At 50.3% G+C, this 15,959-nt stretch overlaps 1 protein-coding gene across 1 annotated transcript in view; it reads right to left on the bottom strand.

Moving 5' to 3' along the window:
* Positions 1 to 5,623: 5,623 nt before the first annotated feature.
* The window catches only part of MGMT (O-6-methylguanine-DNA methyltransferase), a 132,446-nt gene continuing 122,110 nt past the window's right edge, over positions 5,624 to 15,959 (bottom strand). The window contains exons 4-5 of the mRNA XM_049790605.1: positions 8,861 to 9,000; positions 5,624 to 5,886 (exon numbers count right to left, since the gene is read on the bottom strand). Of these exons, the coding sequence (XP_049646562.1) occupies positions 5,704 to 5,886; positions 8,861 to 9,000 (323 nt within the window). The 3' untranslated portion in view covers positions 5,624 to 5,703. The remainder of the gene's footprint in view (positions 5,887 to 8,860; positions 9,001 to 15,959) is intronic.

Here is a 15,959-nt window from a genome sequence, read left to right as displayed (position 1 = left end):
AGAAGAGCTCAGACATGTGATTGGGCCCAGGGCAGGACAGGACTTGGGCCCCACTGCAACACAGCAGGAAAGAGCAGAAAAAGCTTTATCCCTCTTGCCCCAAGACCCCACACCTAGTCCTGGTATCTCAGTAGGGCACAGCCCTAAGGGGCCACAACTTCCAATTCTGATAGGGCTAGGGCCGGACCTATCTGAAGATCCACATTTTCAGAGTTTCACACCCATTAGTTGGTCCTGCCATTCTGAGAATCAGTAGTTCCTCCAACAAGACACAGTCACTTTAAGTGGTAAAGCATTGGGAAAACAGAGTACAAGAAAGCAAGATTTGGGCCTGCCTGGCAGCCTTTGTGCCTGCACACAAGGGAGCAAGGCCAGAGGACAGCGACATTCTCTAAAGGGTCCTATCCACCTCTCTCCTGTGCTAACTCAACCTGGGGAGCCCAAAGGACGTGAGTTCAAGGCTGCTGCGAGGCCCTGGCACAGGCTGGTTTCCATGCCTGGGTCTCTGTGCTGAGAAAATCAAATCCTCCCACCCCGTGGGTGTGGCCCTGACCTTCTCCTGATTAACCATCCACTGTGGCTGATCCAAGACCCTCTGTGTACTTGTAGTGCAAAGCCACCTACTCCAGGAAGGTCTTCTGCTTTTAGGCCACTGTGTAAGGCCCCAGGAGTAGCCCTGTGACTCTATCCTCAGGGGAGTCTGTGTTATGTGGTCGAGTCTAAAACCAGAGCCCAGTCCTACCCTGGCACGTGAGCAGGCCACGGCAGGCCATCAGGGCCCTTCAGTTCTAGGCTCATAGTATTGTCCTGGCCACTTGCCTGGGGTCCAGGGTGGGAGCTTAAAGAGCACTAGGGCCAGCCACCTCTTCCAGGGAGGTGACACTTGCTTCAGTCACTAACCAGAGGGACACCAAGGCCTTGCTGTAAGGGGGCCTATGTTGTTGGGTCCCCTGAAGCTGGCGGGTGAGGCCCCAGGAGGGTGGCCAGGCCAGGTCTCTGTTCAAGGGCAGAGTGAGTCTGAAGCCAGGTTGGGTCGTACCCAGCCCGTTTGCTCCCCAGGTCCACAGAGGCCCAGGAAACGGGTGGCTGGTGGGAACCCCAATGCAGAGCCACTACTGAGTGCTGAGTGGCCATGGCAACCAAGACACGCAAAGCCATACTTGGTGCTGCATCACACGTTGTCGTGTGTTTGGCTACAGACACTTTTTCCAGATGGGTTTCCCTCGTGTGAGTCAACAAACCAATCTGGAAGTGGAGATGCTGCTCATGTGTGGGCCAGACACAGCCGAGGGGGCACGAGGGAGACAGTGCCCATGGACAAGTCTAGTGTGTGCAGGCATGTGGGTGCATGTTTGGGGGGTCTGGAGCATACACACGCATGACACACACATGTATACGACATACACCACACGCCAGAGCACACACCACACATGTACCACACACATGTGCTGCATAATGCATGCACATGCACAAACATGTGATGCTCACATGTAAGACACGTGGGTGCATGTCTGTACATATGTGCGTGGCTGCCCATGTGCTTCTAGAGAGGCAGGAAAGAGCGAGGCCTAGGAAGGTCCTGCAGACCTGTGCAGGCCCAGGGCTGTGCCTCTTCTCTTTGCAAACACATGCCCGGGGGTGACTTGAAAGGCTGCAGGCCCCTCCTCTCATCCTCGTGGCGCCAAGGGGCTGGTGCCCGTCCCAGCTGCACCCGCTGCTCGGCCGCATCTCCCCGGCGCCTGCTGGGTGACGCAGGCCAGACGCCCTCCATCTGTCGGCAGCTGGAGACACCCTGGCCGGGCCGCGCCTGGAGACGCACTGAGACCTGCAGTTTCTCCAGACTGCAAGCCTTCTGCTCCAGAGGCCCTGGCCCCCAATCCTCCAGACAGACAGACAGACGGACGGACACAGATGGCAGGTTTCCCCAGAGAGTGTTCTGTTCACCTCACACTGTTGAGGCTGGTGACAGGTAAGCTACTGTGAGCTTTGACCTTCTGAACAGAGTTGCATTCACATGCCCACAGGCCAGAAGATCCCAGCAAAGGACCAAGTTAGGCCAGGCAGGATAGTGGGCACCCCCACTGCCCCCTCACCCTTGTCTGCCAGCCCCATAGCAGCCAGGAGCAGCCTCGTGGGCCAGAGCCATAAAGCAGGGGAGAGGCTGGAGCTCCCACTGGCCTCCGGACACGGTGCAGTGCCTGGTGAGGCTGCAAACTTCCTGTCAAGCCAATTCACTAGCACTTGAATCCCCAAACAAGCACACGAAGTGGGACAGATTCTGACGGGACAGATCAGCCTCAAAATTAACACAGCTGTGAGTCCTACTCAAAGGCTGCCTGGGGCTGGGGGTGAGGGGACAGGACAAGGTGTCCAGCAGAGGCATTTTGATGAGGACTTCTCACTCCTGAAGGAATCTATGGGGGACACACCTGAACCCCAGGGAATCTGGTGCATGGACCACTTAGGTGGATCTCCCCACCTAAAATGTTCTACAACCTGAGCTACACAATCATTTCTTGGCTCACCGTGTTCTGCAGAAATGCAGGTGCCAGCAAGGAGCATCAGTGCCAACAGACCTGCTTTATGGGACAGGGCATCCACTGCCCCCTCCATCCCCCAGGAGAATGCAGATAAACCAAGCAGCACAGGGGACACAAACAGAGGGAAGAGAACAAGATACCATCAGAAATCAGGTCTCACATCTCCACCAAGCAAGGGTGTGTTGCATGAGGGTCCCCCAGGAACCATTTCTGATGGGGAGCACAGTGCAAAATCACCCAAGTACTGTATCTCCAACCCCGGGTGAATCTGTATCAGGCTTGTGCATGAAATAATCCAAACACATGTAATCTGGCAGTCTTCTACCTTGTATCTCCCCCAAGCTGCCTGCCAGAACTGTTTTTATTGAGAATAGAGACCACCCCCAAGTGGGATAGTAAGTACATAGTAAGGGCAGATAGCTCAGGGTCCTGCCCAGGTTTACATATAAGACAATCTGTGTTTTGGGTGAAACCAAGTTGTAGACAAACAGATACAAAGAAACTAGGGATCGTTTTGGGTAAAATACGGTGTAACCTAACAGACAGAACACGTTTGACAATCCTGACTGTGTCTGTGATGTAAGCCTGTTCGTGGGCCCACAAATGCACCTGCCCATGCCCACATCTCCTCGCAAGACCCGTCTCATGTCCACATCTGCAAACCACCATTGAGTAAGCATCGGCATGTGGGCATGTGGGATTTCCTACAAACCTCCAAACACATTGTGGCCCACTCCTAGGCATCAGATCAGGACTATCTCTTGGTCACCAGAGAGAGCCAAGGTCACAGTACTCCAGAATAGATGTGGCTGTCATTCTGGCCACTCCTTGGAGAGGGACAGAGGTGGGAGAGTGGGGAGGGAGGGTGATGCCACTTTCATTAAGAAGCCCCACAAAGACAAATACTTCTCACTTTCATTGTCCTAGCCTCTGGAAATGGCACGAACAGAATCCGGGGCTGGGCTAGTGCATGGAGCGAGCTGGCCAGATGTCTGCAGGCCCCACATCAAGCTCCAAGCTCCCCACACTGGCCAATGGGAGACCTGACTGGACAGGGTGTGAACAAAGAACAAAGCTACCTCGCTTGCCTGCCCTTCCCTTCTGAGCTGCATTTCTCCTCATGTAGCTGTGGCTTGGGTGACCTGGGTCCTAAGCACTGTCCCTGTGGACTTAGGGTTACGTGGCCAAGTCAGGGCCAGGCTGCTGGCTGTTTGTGCTGCTGAAATGCTGTGTCTTTTGCCCAGACCCCAGACAGCACTGCACAAAGGCAGCATTGGCTGATCCTAGCCAGGGTCTTGGCTCTGGCCACATTCATGGACCGTTCCACCCAGAACCTGGCCTCAGACTCTGCACAGGAATCTGTCTAGGGCTGAAGCTTACTGACTCTGCTGTGAGCTCATGGGATGATGTGGGACACTAGGGCAGTGCTGGAGCTGAGCAGGGCCATGAAAGGGGCCCAGGTGGGACTAGGAGCTGTGGTGGAGACGAGAGCCCTGCCCCGAGGCACTCACTGGGGGCGCCTATAGCTTCGTGCACGGCCATGGCGCCCTCTATTGGTCAGTGCTAGCACAACTGCAGGCGCCCTGGCTTCTGGGTGGTGGTCTCTGTTCCAGTGGGCCCTGCATTGCAACGTCTGTCTGTCTCTCCAGGGGCTCCATGTAAAACCAGGGAACTCCCTGCCACCCCACACGCCTGGACGGTGAATCATTCCCAGAGGGTAGATCCCGAGGCAGTGAGTGCAGGGAGACATTCAATCCACTTTTTATTTTATTTTGTTTTATTTGGGGGGGGGGGGACACACCTGGCAGTACTCAGGAGTTACTCCTGCCTCTGCACTCAGGAATCACTCCTGGCAGGACCTATGAATTACGGGGATAGATTCCGGGGTTAGCTGTGTGCCAGGCTCTGTTATCGCTCCTGCCTCCCAATTTCCTTTTTAGTTAACCATTTTTAAAAAATATCTTGGGGGATGTATGCCTGGCTGAGCTCAGGGATTCTCCTTGGCTCTGCACTGAGGGTTTAGTGGGGTGGGTGACCCAACGTGGACCTGGGGATCAAATTCGGGTCTGCCACACTCAAAGCAAGTGGGTCTTCCCCACTGTACTCTCACCCCAACTCCAGCTGATGTCATCCAGCTGACGTCATCTTCATGATAAAGACCAGGGAATATGGCAGATGAAGAGAAAAAAAAACTGCAGGGGTGACAGGATATCAGGCAGGGCATTTGCCTGTCACATGCTGACTTGGGTTCGATCCTCAGCATCCCATAATGTGCCTGGAGACTGCCAGGAGGGACTGAGTGCAGAGCCAGAAGCCCCGAGCATCTCCAGGTGTGTCTACAAAAGAAAAAAAAAAAAGGAATAAAGAGAAAAGAATGCAGCATAGCACAGGGCGAGAAGTGTTGGAGTGAAACTGCCATGTTCTTTCTGTGTGGGTCAGAAACAAGGTCATTGAAGCTGGCTCTGTGACATGGTCAAAGGTGCCACCCCCATCCCACTCCTCATCCCCGTCTCCAGCCCTGCAGGCCCCACACATGGCCAGAGCGGCCACACGGCCAAGGACTAGCTCCTGTCCCTCCAGCACCTGACCCTGCAAGCTTCCCCTGCCTGCTACAAAATGCAAGTGGTATCTGGAATGAGTACCTGCCAAGGACCAGGCTGCAAAGCTCAACCTTGGGGTGCTGGGAGGGCCTCCGTCTCTGACTTCTGTTTGAGACTCTGACCCAGGCAGAGAGGGTTGACTTGGCCTCACCCCAGCTGAGCCTGCGCCTAGTTGTTCCGGCAAATGGTCATTCTCCATTGGCACAATCTCACCCCGTGGCTTCTGGTGTTTTCTGGGCAGCTGAAGAGGCTCCTATGCCTATTGTGGGGCCAGAGGGTAGCTGCAGGGGACAAGCTGGTCTCTGTGAGTCTGAGGCACCTCCCAGGACCACTGCCCTGTCCTTCCCTTCTCAGTGGTGTCAAACTAGCCCTGTTTACTAGATGCTAAAAATTGAGCCATAACTGGCCAGGAGGAGGTGCCAGTGGGTCCTAGCACGAATTAGCTTAGCTGCTGAGTGTAGAAAAGAGAGGGCAGACGTGGGGTCCCTGGGACACACGGGGCCCTTTAATACAGCAGTGCCCACACATTCACCCCACAGGAGTCAGCAATTTGGCACTGACATTTACTCCTTCTGCTCCGAAGCACATCTGCCACCGGGCTGGGACAGGCCAGTGTTCCCTGGAACAGGGAGGGCCAGGACACCTTCGTGGTCAAGCAGCCACTCCTTGACGCCAGGGCCACCCGAGTAGGGACCAACATTGCCGTTGCTATGGATCACACGGTGGCAGGGAATGAGGATCGGGACCTGTAAGAGAACAAAGTCCCCATCACTCCATAGTCCCGGGTATTCTTTCCTGGGTGCAGAGGGTTCCAGGGCTTCATAGAAGGGGACAGGAGAAGGAAGGTGTTGGTTCTACATGTCCTTCAGTAGAAATGCACACATTGTGGAGAACTTGGAGAGCCTCTCCAGGACAGTGACCCACTGTCCCATCCTCAGAGCTTGTGGGAAGAGCCATGACCCTGGGGTGGGGCATGTGGCACCCAGAGGTGAGTGGTGAGTGCTGTGGCTCTGAATGCTAAATCACTAAGGAAGCTTCTGAATTATCTAGAAGGGTCAAGGTCACAGGCTCAAGGAAGCAATCACTCGCTCCTGTGCCAGGAACTCCAGGTCGGCCAAGTCCTGCTTTCCTGTCCCTGGGAGGAAGCCCAGGCCTGGAGCCCTAAGATAGATAGAGAAGGATCCTGTGCAGAAGGAGGGTGCTGGCTTTACACCACTGTGTGTGGACAAGAGTGAAAAGTGTCACCCAATGAGAGAGACAGCAGCGATGCCACAGCTATGCCGGGCTTTGCATGAGAGGTGTCCACAGTGCCTGTCTGGTCCTGCTACCCCATGCCAGCTCATGTGCTCATAGGGCCCAGAATAGCATCTCTTTGTGGGCAGTTCCTGGGGGCCCTTTGTTGGGGTATCAGCTATGTCTGCCCGGTGGTGTCCAGGGGAGGTCCTGGCACCCACTGCCACCAACTCTGGGGTTCATCTGACCTGCTCAGGGGATTCGACTATTTGACACCAAGAAAAGGGGGGTCTCTGAGTCAAATTTCCAACCCCACTGGGGTCTTCACTGCTCCCCAGGCAGTGGCCGAGGAGCCTAGGGTGATCCCACATCACAAACCAGCCGCAGTTCTATATGGAAGTTTGGGTCTCTCTGGCAATATGTGTTCCTTGGCCAACGGGGACCAGCAGGGAGGACCCCCATGACATCCAACACCCCACTCTAGACTTTCTTCTTGGGTGTCAACCCCAGACAAGGGGGATCTGAATGCCGAGGGGTGGGTGACAATGCTGTCGTGGGTTTCACTCATGTGCGGCTTATGATGGGGGAGACACCTCCAATTCTTCCCTGCCACCTTTTGCTATGTTAATTTTTGTGGCTGATTTTGGACTATTAAAATAATGAAATCTGCTAAAATTTATTGGGGCCCCAAGGACATGTTCAAAGGATCAGGCCCTCCATGTCCCTCTCCTTCAAAGCCTGCACTGCATAAAATGTAATTTTTATCAATAACTAGGAAGCTCATAATATCACAGGCACATTGAAATCTTCATGCTGTGAAATCTAATTCATCCAGTGGGCAAATCCATCACTCACCCAGCCCCTTTCTCAAATGCTATAAAACTTCCAAACCCATAGATTTGTCTCCTATGAAAATAACAGGAAGGGGGACTGCCGGTCAATCACAGGATCCCTCGGATTGCAGGGCCGGCGGAATATTTCTTCCAACTTGGCCTTTGTTCTGGGCAGCTGCCCACCAGGGACAGAGCTCGCTCTGACCGCAGCCTCATCAATACCTAAATCCTGGGGAACAAGTGACACGGGGAAGCTGTAATCAATAGTTCCCTGCACGTTTTTTCTTCTGGTCAAATGGTTCAGCCTCGCTGACAGGCAGACACTTAGAACATGATGCTAAATCTTTATCAACAGCCATCTGGGTGACTGGCAGAGCAAGGCTCGGGGGGTCATTAGCGCTCGTGGCAATCTGTGAATAAACTAACTCCAGGAACGCGTTTGTTTAGAAGAAGGTGCGGATCGTCTCTGGGCAGCGTATTGATTGCTTTGAACAGCGTTTAGCAAATTCTGTGGGAGGTAGTGGGAGAAGGGGCCAGGCGGAAGGGTTGCCCAGAGACCCAGCACAGAAGCTCTGGGAGTAGCCTGGATCCAGCATGGTGGATCCCCCTGGGCGCCTGCGGGGACATGGAGCTCCGTTGACCACAGCCACTGCTGTGGGGCCAGCTGGAGTCAGTGTTGGACATGGCCACCCATGTACTTGTGCATCAGCACCTCAGGGTGCCGGCCAAGTGCTGCATCAGGTCCTCTGGGTTCTCCCTGCAATAATGGGGTTCACCACAACTGACCGGGAGGTGCTTGCAGCATTTATATCTCTGCTGTGGCAGTGCCAAGAAAGGGCCCCTGGTTTAATGACCACGTGGGCCCTACCTGGCCCTTCTGAGAGGTTCTAGCTGCATGACTGGTGTTGTCATGGGCTCTCAGCATCCCTGGGTGCCCCTGGGCTGTAACTGTGGCATCTCTCAGACCTCAAAGCTGCTCTAAAATCTTGTGGGATGAAGGGTCTCTTCTGGGTCTCATACACTGAGGGCAGCAGCCTGGGGGCCCTACCCCATTATCCTTCTGTCCAAAGTTACACGCTGGGCTCTGGCTCTGGTGGAGTCTAATTCAGGGATCCTGGGAGGTGCCTGTCACATGATGCAGGGTTTGTGAAGCCAGACTCCCAGAGAAATAGAAACTATTGGGGGCCCTTTCCAAGGTATGGGCAAAGAGGACCCACAGCAGCAGCCTGACCTCTACCTTAGGGCCAATAGGCCTGAGATGAGAGAGTCACTACCTACAGGTGATCTTTCTGGGACCAGGGGTGTAGGGATCTGCTCTGTACAGGATCCACTGTGTGCAGAGATCTGCGGTGTGTAGAAAGGTACGTTGGGTTGGTATGTAGGGGGTCTATTATGTGTGTGCAGGGATCTTCTGTGGTCAAGCTAGAGAGACACGAGTACCCACCCCCTTCCTGATGCCACCCTCCTCTGCACTAACCCTGGCCTGAGCATCCGTGTCCGGACTCCCCAATCAGGCTTTGGGATACAGGAAAGTGAGTGGCCTCATCACTGTACTAGGTGGCCATGGACACAAACCCCTGCACCCATCAGGCTCTGGGGACACGCTGACACCAGCCTTCACCTACACCCCAAATTGCACCATGCCCCGACTTACCGGGTTGTATCTCATGGCCCTTCCCACGGCCCGAGCTGCCTGGGGATTGCCTGCCAGGGCCGCCAGCTTCTGGTATGAGATCAATTCTCCTGGTCCCACAGCTGCCTGCAGCCTCTGCAGTACCTGCCTGGTGAAGGAGTCTGAAAGTAGAGGGGAATCAGTGCCCTGAGGTGCAGCTTGGCAAATGACATGACTGTATGTCCCAAGATCAGGGCCAAGACAGGACAGTACACATAAGGCCACATCCAAGGGGTCCTAGATCCAAGTATCTCACTTCACCCCAGTTCTTCTACTCAGGGCCTTGTGAGAGAACGGATGGCTGGGTCAGGGGCCCATGAACACAGGACATAGAGACTGGATGGGGGGGCCCATGGATATGGTGGGTCAAGAAAATGGACAGACACAGGAGACAGGTACGACTTCTGTGCACTCACAGCCAGGACAAAGAGCATGGGTATTGCTCCCTGAGCACTGCCAGGGTAGCTGTGAGGTCACCGGCTCCCTGGCATTCTCAAGCCCTACTGACTTGCAGACCTGGTTGGCCTCTGGGTCCCCTGTTGAGAAACATGGCTGGGGAAGCTGCGTGCAGGGGTCTGTGAAGATGGGGACACTTCCCGTCAGCACAGCATTGACCAGGGGGCCAAGGTAGGGGGTCTGGGATCCAGGGGGCTGGCGTAGTTGGTGTCTGGGGATGGCAGGAGGGTCGGGGCATTGACATGTGGACAAAGTTGGGGTAGAACAATATCTATAGTCTGAGCAAAGGGGACATGGAATTGGGAACACTGGACATGGAGATGGGTCCCCAGAGTGGGGATCTCCCGGTGGCAGAGCCACTGGACAGCTTCGGGCAAGAACCCACGGCCAAGTGTGTGACGGTGGAACTAATTACACTCAGTGCCATGCTGGTGAGGTGAGACTTGGCTCTTACAGGTGACACACCTCGCCACGTCTGTTAACTAATCAAAATCACGCCTCAACTGCAGGGAAGGATAATCACTTCGCTGGGAAGAAAGAGAAAAAAAATTATGTTTGGTCTTTATTATAACATTAAGCAAATGAAACATCAGCATAATCCAGGTGATACTAGAAGAGGGTCATCAAAGAAATTAACTTTGTTGTTCATTAATTTACACGGATTAGCAGAGGGCGCCGAGATAGCACATGTGCGTGTGGCTTTTATGATATAATTTCCGACTGCACCCCATTCGTGGGCCGGGGGTGACTTCGGGGTTAATCAGACTGATTTGTCCTTTTAATTGCTTTCTATTCAAAGAAAATTCATTAGATAATGTTCTCTTCAAAATTCATGAATCAATTTAACTGAAGGAACCACATTAAGAGCTTCGAGTTCATTAGCGCAGTTTTGTTCTGCCTGATGGCCGGAAGGGCGACCGTCGGCAAACAAATACTGTTGACTGGGGTTTCTCCAGCCTGCTCTGCGAACCGAATTTCATCACGATGGCAGGCCACCTGAACTGGACACAAAAGTGAAAGGTTTGTGGCTGTGGAGCAAGCCCTCAGGGACAGGGTTCTGAGTTTGGACTGTGGGAGGGAACACCTGGGCATATGGAACAGCCTGGAACTTTCTGTGCCTGCATTCCAATGGTCCCAGGCAGTAGACCCATTAGCAGATCCCACTGCCTGGTCCCCACCTGCTAGCGCCAGGGAATAGCTATTCCCTGCAGCAGCCACAACGCACAGAGGCTTGATCGGCGACAAGGTCAGCAGCATTGTCACTGCTGTCCCTCCTGGACAAGGAAGCTGATCATGTGCCTGCTGGGTGCAGGCTAAGATGAGGGGTTGGGAGGATGCAACACTGAGAGATTAGCAAGAGAATCTGTGTGTTTCTGGAAACTCAGTTCACCCTGTTGAAGTCAATGCAGGATCAGTTGAAGCAGCTGATCTGTGGAGAGGTGCCTTCAACCCTTAAAGGGCAAAGGGAGGAGGCTGAAGGCATACTGTTCTGCGAGAAGGAGAAGGAAGAAGAAGAGGAGAAGGGGGAAGATGATGATGAAGTGGAGAGGAAAAGGAGGGAGAGAAAGAGGAAGAGGAGGATGAGAAGGAAGAGGAGGAAGAGGAGGAGGTTTAGTGCCTGATTGGCTGAGAATCACCAGGAAGGGCCCCCTGGTCTCCTAAATATGGCCCCTCACCCCAAAAGGAAATGTTGCCAGAGGGGCCACATCTGAAACAAGAGAAAGACCAATCTTCAAATGGAAAATTCAATATTAAAAAAATATTCAAATGTGAAAGTGGCTTCCCACCAATAAGAGATGATGAGATGGAGACAAGGCAACTCAAAGAGACAAGGGAACCAGGAGAAAGTACTGAAAGCAAAAGTCACATACAGCCACAGGCCATGTGGGACAAAGCCTCAAGATCTAAGGTCTGTGTTGCTGAGTCCTGAAGGGAAGGGAAGGGAAGGGACACAGAGAGGAAAACTGCACCCACTAGATCCGTGGAGAAACAGGTGCAGCAGAAAGGAGGGTGCACCCACCAATAGAGATGTACTTGTGAGCAGAAAGGTGCCCTTCGAGCAGTCAGAGACAACGGAATTATTCAGGGGGCCCTCAGCGGGGAAGGATGGAGCCTTTGCCTGAGAAACCAGAAAGCCAGGAGGAAGCAGAGCAGTGGATATCAAGTGTGGAAAGAAAAAAAACATCGGCTCAGCAGGAACAAAATGAAAGACATTCTCAGATTAAACACCAAAAGCAAAACAAAGATCATTCACTGCTAGCAGGCTGAGTCACAAGATCTGCTAAAGAAGCAAGTGAGGCTGGCTGGGTAAAGCCACGGACTATGTGGCCATGGGGCTCTGAATCCACCTAACACCTGAAAACAAAATCCCAGCATTTTCCAGGTCAGTTCTCCGACACCTCCTCTGTGCGAGGCAGTCCACAGACAAAGTGAAGAAGTCACATCTGCTTTAAGATGGCAAAGGAGTGACTGCTGTGGAGGCTGTGAGAGTTAAACATGGAAATGCTATCATCCCTAGATTATGAGAACTACTGAAAAAAAAATAAAGAAAAACCCACAACAGATAAAATGAAAGAACAAAGAGAAATAAGAGAAAATGACTAAACAGATAAAACCAATGACAAATTACTTCATAAATACAATGAAGTAATATATAGCTAAATAAGTGTTTCTCACTAAATGGAACCATATCAATAATCACATCAAAGAAGAGGAATAAGGAGATGAGGGTCAGATGAAGGAAGAGCATAGGTATGTGCAGGTGACAGGAGACTTATTTAAAGAGAAAAAACAAAGAATGGGCCAAGACGCAGTACAGGACCCTGATTTCAAGAAGCAAGTGTCAGATAACACAGACTTGGGGCAGAGAGAACATTTCCAGGGCTCCAAAGCTACTGTACTACCCTGGAAGGAATAATGCCATCAAGATGCCCTTAGGCCCTGGAGATTGAGCTCTTAGCAGAGGCAGGAGAATGGACAGATATGAGCTTACTGACAGGCCAGAGACAGAGCACAGTTGGCCTTGTGTAGTAGGAACTACAAGTAGTTCTAACATGTAGGCAGCTACATGTTAGAAAAATCAGTAGTGGAAAAACCTCAAACCTTTAGAGGTCAGGGATTCCCAGAAAAGGTATAGATAATAAACTGAAGGACTCTTAACACAAGTTGTTGGAATATCCACGCCATTCAGGGAATGTCCTGACGTGAAAGCCCTCGTATACAGGTTCCTATCTGTTACCCTTCCCCAGAGGAAGACAATCTCCAGAAATTATACCTAACCTCACATTCCCTTATGAAAATGTAAACCCCCTTAGGTCTAGTTAGTACTAAAGAATTTGTTATCTACTCTTCTTTCTATGACTGAACAAAAAATATCCAATGCAGAGGACAATCAGGGCTCACTGTCCACAAGGCATTCTCTCTAGAGTCCGTCTTGTTTTCTTAATCCTCACAGTGACTCTGCTTCAGACTTGTTCACCTGGAGCAGGACTCCAGCAGCCTTGCACATTACTGACCTGGGTTCAACCCTGGCATCCCATAGGGTCCCCAAACCTGCCAGGAGTAATTCCTGAGCACAGAGCCAGGAGTAACCCCTGAGCGCCTCTGGGTGTGGCTCCAAACTGAAAAAGAGATGCCAAAGTGTCTCTCAGTAACATAACTGACAGAAAAGAAGACAGAAAATTGAGGAGTCATCTAGAATTAGAAAAAGAAAACACCTAAAAATAAGATTGTCAATGATTTAAAAAGAGATCATTTTGATTAATTTAAAAAGCTTAAAAACTCATTTTTGGGCCATACCTGGAACTATGGCCAATTCAGAACTTGAAGTCCTAATAGCAGTTTTAACTGACATTTACAGAACAGCCAACCAATAGGAGAATAAATAGCATTTCTAAACACTAACAAAATGGTAATCTAATCTGGGTTATAAAACATACCTCAGCAAATTTAAAATAATTAGCATCATACTACTTATATAATGGGACTGGCTAGACAGTAACAACAGAAAAAAATCAAGAAATTTCCAAATGTGGGTGAGAGGAAATAAAGCCCTCTAAATAATCCATGAATTGTAGAGGAAGTCTTAAGGGAAATTAAAAAAAAATACTGAATTGAATAAAAACAAAAAAAAAATGTGGTCTATGACAATTTATGGGACACAGCTAAAGAATATTCCAAAGACAGCTTGAAGCATTCAAATGTAGCCTGAGAGAAGGTGGAAGCACCTAGGAATCTAGGGTTCCAACTGAGAATACCAGAAAAAAGGTGAAATAAAATCAAAATGGGCAGAAAAAGGAAAATTGGATGTAAGACAGATGGAAAAGGGAAAGAAATATATAACACAAAAATGACTTTTTTTTTTTAAAAAGATCCATACATCTGATACATTTCTGGGAAAACTTAAGCCAAAAAAAAAAAAAGAAAAGAAAAGAAAGAAAGAAAGTAAAAGAAACCTCTATTACAGAATGTTACTGTGGATTTCACAGATATTAAAAGGATAAGAAAGTTATTTCTACAAATAACTATATATATATTAATATTCAACTACCTCCACAATGAGATCAATTTATCTACAAAAACTGTAAAACTATCCAGACTTATCCAAGAGGTAACTTGGTGGCCCATAACCAAAAAAAGTAGGATATTCCCAGTAAATTCTGTTAAACATTTAAAGAAGAAATACAGTACAATTGTGGAGAAAACAGAAGATGAAGCACTTCTCAGGTATTTATGCAATAATACTTCCTTTATATCAAAATCAGAAAAACACAGAAACCAGGAATGTACACATCAGTATTTGTCATGGACTCAGACACAAACCTTTTAAAAAAAATGTTGGCAAGTCATGTCTGACAATATGTAACATGAAACGAAAATCAAGTGGGGTTTATTTTAGGAAGGCAAGGCTGATTCAATGTTTGGAAAATTAATTTACAAGTAACTGTCTCTCTAAAGAGACAGTACACAGGATCAACAAAAGGGTTCACACACACACACACACACACACACACACACACAATCTTAGACAAAGGAGCAGAAATTTTGCAGTGAAAGTTAACCAACAAAGAGCCAAATTATTTTGGTCACAAATCAATAAACAGACCAATAAATAGATATGGGCTATAAGTCTCGTACAAAAACCAATACAAAGGTACAGGGACATGTGAGGCCCTGAGCTTACTCTCAAGCTCTGTGGCCCCACAACACTGCTGCAGTGACCTGGGGTGATCCTATCATAGGACCCAGAGCCTCGAATTCTAAGGCCTATTAGCAGGTAAAGCATCACCCAGGGCCAAACTGATACTAAAAGAAAGATAAAAAAAAAGCTATCGACCCCCAGATTGACCACAGACCCATATCTAAAATAAGAGAAAAGGTGATAAAAAAAAAAAGATGACAACTTCCAGAAAACATGCTCCAGCGCCTAGAGGGAAGTGATCTTGGGGTTTGCAGACACCCTGGCCTGAGCAGCATGAGTAGAGCGGACCTGATATGGCCCCTGGACTTTGCAATGTGCCTGCTCTGCTCTCAGGAGCTGCTGAGAGACAGGGGAGTCACAGTCTCTGAAAGAGTCACACACACACATCTGGGAGGCCCCCAGAATAGAGGAGTCCTCGACACTCAACAGTATAGAAAAGACACACGAGTAAAACTGGCACAGGGCCCGCAGATCTCAGACACTGGGCACATGGGACCTCCACCAGAGCCTGTTACCTGGAGACATGGATGAAAACAGGCTGAGGTCGATGCCTGGTGGTGCCAGGTATCTAGTCACCAGCAGCCCTGAGCACCAGGTAAAGAGCCCAGTGAGAGGCTCCGGGCAAGCCAAGAGGAGATGAGTACACAGAAATGGACAGAGCGAGTGGCTGGAGCTCTGGGGTATTGCCACATTCAGCTATTCCAGGCATTGGTGCCATGGAGAGAGGGAGAAGTGGGAGGGAGACAGAGAGACAGAGACAGAGGGAAAGAAAGGGAGAAAAGAGAGACAGGCACACACACACACACACACACACACAGAAACACACAGACACACACATACATACACACACAGGTGCCAAGTTCCAAAACTTATTCCCGAGCAAAACTTGGTTTTTGGAGAATTTTCTTTTTGGGTCACACCTGGTGGTGCTCAGGGTTTCCTTCTGCTTCTGGACTCAGGAGTCACCCCTGGCAGATTCAGGGGCCAAATGGGGTGCTGGTGATTGATTCTAGTTAGACTACATACAAAGACAAGCACCTTTCCCACCATACTATCTCTTCAGGCCCTAAGTGAAACTTCTGCTGTCTCTTCTAATCTGGGGTTCCTACATACCCTATGTAACCTATATCCCCTATTCATGGGAGAGTAGGGCAAAGAAGGTCCCATGACCATGGCAGATACGAAGATAAAGGTTCCATATCTCAATCCTTTACACATCAACAGGGAGATACAGGGAGAGAAAATTCCCTTATTTCATATTCCATACCTTTTATCCCCTATCCACAGGTGATATGGGGAGAAAAGGTTCCACATCGATAGTCCACACCCCACATCCACCAGACATAGATATGACCCAGAGAAGGTTCTCTCTGGCCCAGCCCTATGCAGTGGATGGACCTACACTCCAGCTCTAGCCCTGCCTAT

This window comes from Suncus etruscus, chromosome 17 (genome assembly GCF_024139225.1).
Source record: "Suncus etruscus isolate mSunEtr1 chromosome 17, mSunEtr1.pri.cur, whole genome shotgun sequence".
NCBI lineage: Eukaryota > Metazoa > Chordata > Mammalia > Eulipotyphla > Soricidae > Suncus > Suncus etruscus.
Note: the sequence above shows the minus strand (reverse complement) of the source record. Positions and strands in the feature narration are given on the sequence as shown.